The sequence below is a fragment of the Lissotriton vulgaris genome, chromosome 1_1, assembly GCF_964263255.1.
Source record: "Lissotriton vulgaris chromosome 1_1, aLisVul1.2, whole genome shotgun sequence".
NCBI lineage: Eukaryota > Metazoa > Chordata > Amphibia > Caudata > Salamandridae > Lissotriton > Lissotriton vulgaris.
The window spans coordinates 938,588,185-938,600,033 of record NC_141685.1 but is presented as its reverse complement, the minus strand read 5'-3'; the positions used below and the strand labels follow the sequence as shown (position 1 = coordinate 938,600,033).

The 11,849-nt window shown below is 42.3% G+C and overlaps 1 protein-coding gene across 1 annotated transcript; it reads right to left on the bottom strand.

Annotated features, from left to right (window-relative positions):
* Positions 1–2,650: 2,650 nt before the first annotated feature.
* LOC147748219 (keratin, type II cytoskeletal 5-like) lies at positions 2,651–11,624 on the bottom strand. The gene is made up of 9 exons (XM_086959142.1): positions 10,899–11,624; positions 10,452–10,669; positions 9,225–9,285; positions 8,968–9,063; positions 6,694–6,858; positions 6,122–6,247; positions 5,314–5,534; positions 4,248–4,282; positions 2,651–3,731 (listed from the first exon to the last, which is right to left on the bottom strand). Exons 1-9 carry the CDS (start codon positions 11,310–11,312, stop codon positions 3,586–3,588), a joined length of 1,482 nt encoding a protein of 493 aa, XP_086815268.1. The 5' UTR covers positions 11,313–11,624; the 3' UTR covers positions 2,651–3,585.
* Between the last annotated feature and the right edge of the window lie 225 nt (positions 11,625–11,849).

Sequence of the window (11,849 nt, the reverse complement as noted above, 5' to 3'; positions counted from 1 at the left end):
CAGAAAACCATCAGGTTGGTCACCTACCTCCCTTACATTCTTAGATCTAAGCAGTCACAGATTTTGAAGGGTCTTGCAACGACCAGCCTGACATGCACGTTTTAAAGCTCTCCTATCTAAGATGTGTTAGACACAGACACAGGTCCAAGGTGTCTGAAAGGGCGCTGAGCCATCCCGCTTCAACCAATCCTGGCGATTCTCACATGCTGGTTAATATTAACAGCAGAAGAGCAGCATTTGGATTGGTTAAGAGAGTTGACTTTAACACCCGGCACTTGGACCGACTGGAGACGAACCCTTAGGCCCAGAAGGTACGCAGTCAGTGCAGTGGGTAAATAAACATTTTATTATTAACTTCAACACCTTTTTGACCCACTGTGAGGCTCAGTAAGAAAGGTTCACTGCCTTCAGCCTCCACTCTAGAGCTCCTAGTCGTGGTCCATTATAAACCCTGTTTACGAGCCACGACTGAGAGCTTTGGTGTTGACCTTAAAAACATTGCTGGTTTCTCACAGTGATTGTCAATGGGGCAAATATTTGCTTTGCTTACCCGAACACTATTTAAATGTCACCAGCCACCTCTATTTCCCAGCCCGGCCCTCGATACTACCACCCCCGAACTGAGCGATAACGCTCTGGACTTCAGGGTTCACATGCTGGGAAGACAGCTGTTGTATCCTCAGTTTTCATTTGGAGAAACAATCCCGTCCTCATGACCTGTGCAGCACTACCAGACTTTGAGGCTGCTTAGCAGGCACTGCACACTGGTAAACACAGTTCCCCTGGTGGGTGCACTCGTTGTCCGCTTTCCAGACTTCCTGGTTGGTGGCAGTAGACACTTTGCACTATGTTGGACTCTCTCCATATTTTTATGCCTTCAAACCTTGAAACTGTTGTACGGAGAAGAGTCTCGTAAGAAGGTGGAATAATAAGGCAATAATTACATTGTGAGACATAAACTAATTAACATTTCTTGTGCAAGACGTAATATGCACAAGTGAAACGCTGCTCTTACACCGCTCTGCACACACTACTTTTAAGTGTGATATTTCTAAAGAGCTGCAATATGTTTTGAGCAGGTTGAATGCCTTCTGTTTTTTTTTATTCCAGCTGCTGTACATAATTTGGAACCATCTGCACTTTCTGTGCTCCCCTGATTTTCTCAACAATACTTTTCAAACATCCAGTAATTGTGGTGGGCTATTTATAACGATTTCTGCTTTGGAACTTCCACTTTTATGTTTTCCTCATCATCAACCATCAAGAACACATTTGACTAAAACAATCTTCAATGTTTACAAATGTTTCACATCTTTTTCTGTTACGGTGTGAATTGACGCCTTAAATCTATTTTGAGACAACCCCTATGTCAGAACTCGCTGTTTCCAAGACATAGTGGCGAATGGTGTCCTCCAATTCATTGCACTTCCGGTGAAGTATAATTTACTTTGGTTGCTTGAGCAGCAGAGCAGGTTTGTAGTGGACATGTTGATGGCTGTGCGTGTGGAAATGTTTGCACACTGACTTGTACCATACACCTGCTGTATACATAGAAACAGATTCCCAGCCCCCCCCCCCCCCCCCCCTCCCCCCCATTACCCCCATCGTGTCCAAAGTGCAGACTATCAGCACTGGGAGAGAAGTATCTAGACATTTTTACCGAAAAATGATTCCTAAACTTGAGACATTCAGATTAGGACTGGGTGTGGTGATTCGCCATTCCTGCTCAAAACACTGTAGTTTGTTGAAAGCTATATGAGGATTTTTTTCTGTCAACTAGAGTCTGTTGAAGGTTGTGTGCATTCTGCGTGAGATTGTCTTAGACTCTTATGTCATTGTTTTATCACTGGTTGTTTTCCCTTCACACAGTTTGCGTATGCTACTTTTGGTGATTGTGGAGTTAATAAGATTGATCAAATGTTATGATTATTTTTACCAGTGAAAGTATGTCGAGGACCATTTGTTGTCTATACTGATGAATACCCAGGTCCTTTGACTACATTGGGTCTACCCCTGTTCTATAACACTTTTGGTGCAGACATGATAAGAATTAAATAGCTCAAATTGAGAATTGAAGGGAGAATAATGGTGACAGAGGAAAACTTATCAAGCCTGGTCCATATGTTAAGGAGCACTTCAGTGGGAGCAGAAATAGCTTTGTCTTATTCTTTCAGAAGCGTATCATGCCACAGTGTTCTGCACTTCAGCAGAAGCACACCATACCTCCAAAGGTAGGTGCTATAAATGAACGATTCAGTAACAGACCTTAAATACAACCCCCCTCGCTCAGCGGGAGGTTGATGGAAAGTGTGACCGTATCTCCAACACCTTAAGCTCTGTGAGGTGAACTCTTTTCTTGGTAGTTGTCGAAGCAGTTAGTAAAAGTGTAGACTTTTGAGAGGTGCCATATTGTGGATATTCATGAATCTAGTTGAAGTGCTTGTATTCCATCTTTCCTATACTTCTAGGCAACAAGTCAATGCAATATATTGTTGGTAATGGTGTTTTGACAGGCCCCCTACGAGAAGTAGTAAGTTACATTTCTTATAGGTTTGCTTCATCAGAGCATCACAGATTCTGCTACTTTCCAATTATTGTTTTTGCCCTATTAGAGAAACCAACAGTTGAAACACCAAGACTAAGAACACAGTTTGAATTTGACAAGCAGTTTAATAAGAGACACAAGAGAGTTGGGAGGTCCCAGCCCTGAGCACCGACAACCAGCAATACCAGGAAGTTTCTATGTACATAGGACACCAGGGAGCCTACCAGTCTGGTACACTCAGAAATTGAAGTTACACGAGTGTTACATATAGAAATCATGAACGGTTGTCTAAATGTACATTGTGGGGATGTAGTGCATATCCTATAAATTTATAGTATTAGAAAGAAAATACCAAAGTTTAACAGAATTTAAGCCCTATCACTCAGGAAGAGAGGACCAGATCTTACTTCCATCTTTGCACTTTACACCCCATGGAAGGCAAGTCAATTATATATTTTGGCCTTTGGTTTCTTTGTCACTTGACAATCCTAATGATTCTTCTTAAGTGGGTCTTAAATGGGTCTTTTCACCACTATGATCTTGACATACAGTAGGTAGAGCAACAGGTGAGCACAAGATTCCCTGGTGTAAAGAGTGCGAGGACGCTCAACTAAAGACAGAAGTGCAGCAATAACTAGTTCTGTGGCATAGAGCCTACAGGCATCATGGCTCCATCAGCTAAGGGAAATGTAAGAATAACAGCTCAGGAATGGAAGGATTAGCCCACTTAAACCACTCCCTCTCCTTCCCTCGTATACCACTTGGCAGTTTCTCAACATAAAGCTTATCTCCACTTCTGACCCCCAGGTGAGATGTTTGAGTCAGTAGGAATCTATATCTGCTTGGTGGACTAGCTTGTGTAAATACTGTGCCTAGCCTTGGGATAACACCGATACTGGCAGTTTGAGGTCTGCAGGTAAAGTCTTTTTTGATGAGGGAGAGATGGAAGAGAGGTGGGATGGATGGACTCCAGGGGGTCAGTGCTGCAGTCAGATGGCAGGAAAGCTCTTCTTTCGTGTGTTGTCTGTCAACCTTCTGACTTAATAAAACTTCTTCTTAGAGGTCGAGGTTGTTGAGGCCACGGCCACAGAGCTGTGACTCTGCTTGCTGTATCCACCGGCTCCTTGTCCATAGCTTTGTCCACTGGTACCTCCTTGAGTGGGGTTGTGAGCACTGTTGACCACCGCTGCAGCGAAAAACATGTCACAGTTAACCTTCTGAAATTAACTCCTCTATTGAAAGAGCACAACATCATGAAAGCACTGACTTTCTTTCATTTCTACAAATTAAATACCTAACCTCCTCTGGCACTTGCAAGTACTTACGCAATCGACTGAGACAACTTTAAGGATAAAGGCTCATTCCTAGACATTGACTTCAGGTTAAAAACGGGGAATTAACAAATAGGATAACTTGGTATAGAGTCGAATCCTCAACTTGAGATCCCCGGTATCTGTTCCTGAGAACACAGCAACGCCTTGCTCAAACAATAAGTGAACACGATTTCTACACATAGAACGATTTGCGATATAGGACACCATTGCACTGAAAGCAGACCCTTGGTCAAATCAAGCTGCTGAAGGGCGGGTGGATACAATTCCCCATCCAAGCTATCATCAGATGGGGAGCTAAAGCATTTGCAACCATAACAAACATGACACGATTATAGATACAGGTGTAAACAAAAGTGAAATGCACTTACAGATGCTAACAGAATTTTGAATCTCGCCAGACATTCTGAAAAATAAAGAAAATTGTGTTAGTTTAAGGGTGCTGCAGCTCTAGTATGTCTTACTAATAAGATGATCACTCAGGAACAGCAAGCAGAAATAGTCTTTGACTATTGCTGTATTAAGTCAGACATACACACACCAATGCACAGAAATTGAGCCAATAGTTTCATATCTTCAGATATCTATATAAAAAGTTGCCATTCCTTTCTGTTTAGCGCAAATGCACACCATCATGCTTTCTCTTTCTCCTTTCACTCGGAAAATGAATACTACTATTCACTCTAATTCTTAATGACCAAATACTTCCTGAAATTTACTCTTGGGACAAATACTATGCATAATCTTGCATAAGAATGAAATCACAGTTACAATGTACTGTTTGTCCTCATCTCTTTTCCTTTCATCTGAAGATGTTTTCACAAATTTACAATGGCTGTGGTGCTGCTAAGGGTACTTATTGGCTTATTGACCAAATCTCATTCTTCAGACATGGTGTAAAGCTTATTCATTGGAGAGTGTGGCCCATAGGCTTCACTACCTTTGGACTAGAATGGCAAAGATTATGCTGGATTTATATTATTCTGTGAATATGACAGCTTCTCGAAGACCGCCGTGATAAGGACTGCATCATGATAATTGTGCCTCTGGATAGCCCCTCCTTCCCTTATTATTGCATTCACTGGGCAGATGCTAGAAGGGTCCTCAATTGTAGTGCAGCATAAATTGCAGAATAGAATGGTCTAGCTGTAGACCTAAGCTTTGTTCATTTTATAAGGGTCTGAAATTTATCAGAAGCGAGGGCGCACTGTGCTGCACAGCCTGCTGCCTGATCACATACCCTGCTGCCGGCCAGTGTGTATGCAAAGAATCATCAGCTCTGTTATTTTGAAAATCCTACTAAAAAGGACAACAGTGGGAGGGTTTCCCAAACCTTGTTCACACACTGAATTCCACATTAATGCGTAGTAGGCGCCTACATGGAGTGGATTTGTTTGAATCTTTGTGTACCGGTGTGACTCCAGGCTGTGCACTCACCTGCTCTCTTCACACTCCAGCAGGGACCTGTAGGTGGCAATTTCTACATCCAAGCTAATCTTGAGATTCATCAGCTCCTGGTACTCCTTCAGTTGGCGAGCCATCTCCTCCTTGGCCTTCTGTAGAGCGGCCTCAAGTTCAGCCAGCTTTTGCCTGGCATCTTTCAGGGCAAGCTCTCCACGATCCTCTGCCTCTGTAATTGCATTTTGCAGACTTGCGATCTGGAAAACGAAAAACATAGCCATGGTGAGATGTGCTTAATGTTCTGAGAGATGTTTGTTTTCCAGTTAAGCAATAGGAACATCTTGTTTAAGTATTTAGAAACATCACTGCTCATGTAGTTAACCTATGGGCAACTTTGCACTTTTCATTGTATCTAATATGCCTTGGAAACTGACGGACTGAGCAAAAATCGTTGAGTTTGTGTGGTGCCCAATGCAATCCAAGTTCAAGTGACAAAGGAATTGTCTCTGAGCAGCTGAGGTTGTAAGATCCAGTGCAACAGAGCAGAGATAGTAACTAACCATGCTATTATCATGTGATAAGTGAAAGATGCCTATCTAAAGGGGTAGGAGAATACAGGAAGAAATAAAAAAAAAAAATGCTCCAAGTCAGCAAAAAGAGAGATCTTGTGGTGTATTTCAAAGGTAAGTAAAGATTTCTCACACTCTTCTATTACCTTAATAAGCATTTCTCTTCAGAAAGTAGGCCTGCAGATGCCCAATCAGTAGGTATGTGCATCAGTGGTTTTGTTGTGCACCCAGTGGGTTGTCTCACTCTCCAGTGTTTTTAAAATTCCATCTCATACCTGTTTTTTCACACTGTCAATTTCCACCTTCATCCTCTGTATATGCCGGGTCAGGTCTGAGATCTCGTTCTTGGTGTGTTTCAGACTATCGCCATGTTGTCCAGCCACCTCCTTGAGCTTCTGGAACTAGAGGGACATAAACAAGATGAAATTGCAAAGAGCCAAAGGAAAACCTCACCTACTTCAGGTATTTGATAGCATCCCCAGATTACTAGAACTTTGCAAAGTGCAGTTTCAAAAACATCACGGGAAAATCCAAGCAAAAACTTTAAAAGAGTAAATTTGTACTTCTTCAGCTTGTAAAATCTCCTCACTATTTTTCAATTGACATGCTTCATATGATTTATCTAGTGTAAACATACATAAACTAGCTTTTGTGGCACATACTCTCAATATATAATTTCTCTCGACCCTCTACCTTAATCCTGTGTCAACTGAATGTCTCTTCTGCCTTGAAAGACAATGACAATGAATGAAGTGACATTTGTTCTCATTTAGGGAGTGTCCTAACTGGTCGATCATTGGTCCACAGTGTATAGTAAGCGTGCTTTTTTAAATTCCAGGTCTCATACCTTGTTGGCAAATTCACGCTCAGCTTCTTGTTTGCTCCTGTTTGCAATCTCTTCGTATTGAACTTTGACTTCTGCCAGGACGCTATTCAGGTCCAAATTTCTGTTGTTATCCATTGAGAGGATGACAGACGTGTCTGACATATGTGATAGCAATTCCGCCATTTGCTGCAAATCAAATGAAGATATCATTCCAACTCAATGTTTATTATGCTTTATGCTTCATCGTCTAGGCTGGGATTTCTAGTACCACTGCACCCATCTGTGTGAGATCCCATCTAGCAATATACATTCCCACTGAGCGACATAGACAACCTCAGCTATACAGCCAAACATCTTAGTTATATTCCTATCTAAATAAATAATGATTCGAAGTAATTTGTCACTTAGGGATGTGTTTACAATATCTGAACCCACAAACTTGTTTCAGGAGGCAGTAGTATCCAAAACCAATTTCAGTGACAGAACAAAACAGCAGAATGAGGAATGTACTCCGGTTACAGCAATTCAGTGCAGAAGCTCTGCATAGTACAAAAAGTACTGGGTCTAGAACTGTCAATAGAAACATGGTGAAGAAACACTTTTGCAAACGTCCCTGTGAGTGGAAGATCAGTATGGAAATGTGTGGTTTCCTGCCATTGCATGCTCAGTATAGAATTACTTGAGACAGGATTCCTGTGAAAGGGAAATCTGTCCAGGAGTACAGGTAACTGCATTCTTGTCACAGGAAACTCAGTGCAGGGTTATGGTGACCAGTATTTGAATCGAGAGAACCTCAGTATAGGCACACTGGAGCCCGGACTGCAGCCAGAAACTCATTATAGGATTTTTGGGGCCAAGACTCTTGCAAACAAAAGTTCAGGCTGAGGAAGTACAGAAGCTCTGGATCCAAGATATCTGTGCACAGACTTTTGAAGCAGGTAGACTGGAGCTAGGGTGTGCAATGGAAACACTCTAAAGGAGTATTGAAGAGAGTATTCCTATGACAGGAAGAACGATAGCACAATTCTGGATGCAAGACTCTTCTAGTGTAAGCTCAGTACACTGATACTGTAGACATGATTCCTGGTACCGAAGCTCAGTACAGAAATACAGGAGGTAAGACTACACTGAGTGCAAGCTCAATATAGAAACATTGGTTAACGATGACCCCATAAGGTGTATGTTTTTGGTTCCTCTCCGCTCCAGATGAAGCCTGTTGGATCTCCTGGAGTATTAAGTCCCACTCCCTGATACTTGTTAGAGTCATGTCCCCTGTTTTAAATGTTATTGTTACTTGTACTCCTACATTGAAATGTTGTTCTATGAGTGCAGCACCCACATACTCCAGAGTGACTGAGCGCCATACACAACTCTCACAAAAATAAATAAATAAGTACAATGGTGATTGGATTCTGGTCACTGGAAATTCAGTACATTCCTATGGGAGCCAGGGCTTATGTCACCAAAACCTCAGCACGTGAAAACTGAAGCCAGGTCTATCGTCTGAAGCGAATTATCGCAGTACTGAAACCAGAACACTTGTCGACAGAAAAGTAGTACAGAAATACTGGAATGCAGGAGATGGGCTCTGTTCACAGGAAGCTTGGTACAGGGTTATACAGTACATGTTTATGGGAGTCAAAGTTTCAGCCAATGGAAGCTCAGCACAGAAACACTGAAAGCGGACACATAGTACTGGAAGCCTAGCCCAGCCATATGCGACCCTAACAGGACTCTGCTCAGTGAAAATTTGGCACAGAAATGTGGGTTCCAGAAATGTATGCCTGATATAGGTAGCTATCTAGGCAAAAGTAGTACAGGACAATGGGTACTAAAAAGAGACTAATTAGTGAGGCTGGGCTAGAATTACTGGAGCTTTCCCTCCTGCCAAAGGAAGTTCAGAGTAGGGATACAGAGCCTAGGACTCATGCCAAGATTGTGGAAGAAGAAAGATGCTGCAGCCTGGAACCCACCCAAAATAAAAGAAATAGAGCAATATGATGAAACCTAGAACTTCAACCAGTCGTAGCTCGCTACAAGGAAACAGCAGTCATCATTCTTCTCGATATAAACACATGTGCGGAAATATGTTTTTAGGTTAAATTTCAGATCGAAAGTCAGTAGTGATATTAAGCATTTAGAAACCCTGTCAATCTAAACTCAAATTCAAATGGTTGAGTTGCAACTTATGTCAATCCCATCTCAGTACGGTAAGTAGTCTTAGCAATCTAGCATCTTGGTTGTGGGAGGTTAACAGCATGTCTGAAGGTTATAATGCAACATAAGAGAGCTTACTGCCTCGTAGAGGGACTCGAGGAATTGGATCTCTGAACTCAAGGAGTCCACCTTGGCCTCCAGATCCACCTTCTTCATGTAGGCCGCGTCCACATCCTGTGAAGGGAATGTGAAAGGTTATTGGAACCGGTCTCTTCTCTTGGACTCTATTTTGTGTTCCTCTAGGTTTATTATTGACTTGTCAGGCCTTGTGCATGCTTCTCTTCATATGCTTCGTAAGAAGCATCCCCCCCATCGCTTGTGCATGTATTGCTTACCTTCTTGAGCACCACAAAATTGTTCTCTGCCGTTGTTCGCTTGTTGATTTCAGTTTCGTACCTGTCGGGATGAGGAAGAGGGAGGCATGTGGTGAAAACAGTAGCTAAGGCTTTAAGATGGTCAGAAAGCAAAGCATGCCTACTTCTACGGCTGTAGGGTCTCTGGCACCAACTCTGTACCGTGCTTGCCTCGGGCTCTCTTTCCCTTTGCAGACCACTCTGTACTTCGTTCACTTACACACGGTTGTTTTTTATATGTAAAAGCCCAATGTTTGGATTTAAGGAGCAGGCAAGCAATCCATACATTATTCTACGTTTGCATGGGCACTAATTAAAATGTAGGTTCTATAAATTGAAAGTCTTTTTAGTCTCCAGTTACTGTTCTAGTCCCAAAACAAGCTCAACCCCTATATCTGTTAGCACGCTCCTATAATACAGCTTTGTGGCAAAAGTGGCTTTGAAGATGGATTTACGAAATACGATTTAAACATTCTGGACCATTTAAAAAGATTACATCGGAATTATCAGACAGTAAAATCTACACAGCATACGATTGTCTGATCATAAAACCAACAGTATATGTGGAGAATATCTGGTAGACACAAAAGTAACAGAATGTTACAGACAGCTTGATGACTGGGTTTACTGTTCAGATATGAAACAGACCCTCCTAAATTTCAGTGAAAGCACTTCCTGGAACACAGAATGATACACCAAATAGCCAATAGCATTAGGTGAAGGAGTTATAGACATCTAGGTGCATCTAAAGCTCGCTTTCTGCTCACTTTATGCATTGTTTAAAGAATTGGTAGCAAGAAGTATTGGAGACAGTTGTGTTCTCAAACAAGACATAAAAACCAGAGGGGTGTATAAATAAGGGCTATTCATGAGAAAGGACCAATTAAGGTTTACGATTTGTATGAGAAATATAATATATATTGATCGGTGATTAAATGCTACAATAAATATGTTGACATACCATCTAGAATGAACAACCGGTGCCGCGTCCGTCTATCCCTGTCTCAGACAAGAAGCGCCTCATAGTGTTGAACCACATGCACCTACTGACTCGATCGCTCACACATTTTACCTTCTAGTTGGAGATTGTTTTAAGTTCCTTGGTTTGCAAGCATACATTAAATAGTAATAATGTTCTTAATAATTCTAATTTACATTTCATCAGTGACATTGGGTATGGTCTAACTTGGTAAACGCTGGTTTACATACTTTTTCTTGTAATCTTCAACCATATCCTGCATCTGCTTCAAGTCGCTATCCAAACGGATTTTGCTATTGGTCGAATTATCTGCAGTTCTTCTGAGGCTGTTGATGTAAGACTCAAACATGGGCTCCAAGATGTCCCTCTTGCTACCACTTTTTCCTTGTTGCTGCAAATACCGCCATTTGGTCTCGAGCACCTGGTTCTGTTGTTCTAAGAATCGGACCTTTAGAAGAAGAAAAAGGCGATTTACTAATGTGATCGACACAAGTTACAGACCCGAAAAGGGAAAGGTGCAAGCACCCACAGCCACTTGCTTTTAGTGCTGTAAATATTGTGTCCAGGGCTCTAAGATTTATTAAGCAATTAAGTGAGAGGAATACAGCACTCTCCTATCAGTATGCCTACAAAGGGCTCAACATTTCAAAGATAGGGTATTAAAGTTGGAAGCTTACCTTGTCAATGAAAGAGGCAAATTTGTTGTTCAGGGACTTGATCTGCTCGCGCTCCTCTGTGCGCACCTTTGAGATCTCGGGGTCAATCTCCAGGTTGAGTGGTTCCAGGAGGCTTGGGTTGACAGTGACCTGCTGGATCCCACCAGGAGGGCATGTTGGGAATCCAAGATCCCCCGGTTTGGCAGCACCAGCACCAAAACCGAGCAGATTTCCACGAACAGCATGGCTGCCTGTGGGGATGGAGATCCTTTTTTTCCCACCGAGGCTGTAGAGGCTTCTGCTGCCGACGCTAGCAACTCCGGAGTGAGAAGCAGAGGAGAAGCTCATTTTCCCTGCACCACCTGCACTACCACCTCCAACAGAAGCGGCACTATAGTTTTTCCCAACTCCACGAGAAGACTGCCTCATGCTCATGATGGCTGATTTGTAAGGGATGTAGAGTGGAAGGAAACCTTAGGGATGTACAGGGACAGAGGAAAGACTGAAGGAGACCGAACCCCTCTGTTGATAAGCCACAGACGCTGCCCTTTTATCTGTTTGAATTTCTGGGCTTGGTTGCATCAGAGCAAACCGGGTTAATTTAATGCAATCATGGGCTTGGCATCTCTGGCTGCGCCCATCCTACTCATTCTTCTAAACGAATCACACCTATAGAATTAAAAAAAGACTTGCTGTACTAGCAGACTTCAATCTCCTACCTGTTATCATGCAATCACACTCTTTGTCAATAAGTTGATAAACATCATTTACAAAGTTGATTGTAATATTTCATTAGATGGGTGTGTTTCTCATGAGTGAGAAGGCCCCGTACTTGGACCTGTTCATCTAGCTTTTTGATTCCCTAAGTAGTCAGTCTCTGTCGCTTAGCCTTCATTATGTGTTAGGGATGGAGAAAGAAGGGGAAAGAATATCAGTGATTACCACAGATGAAGGCTGTCTCTGTTTTACCTT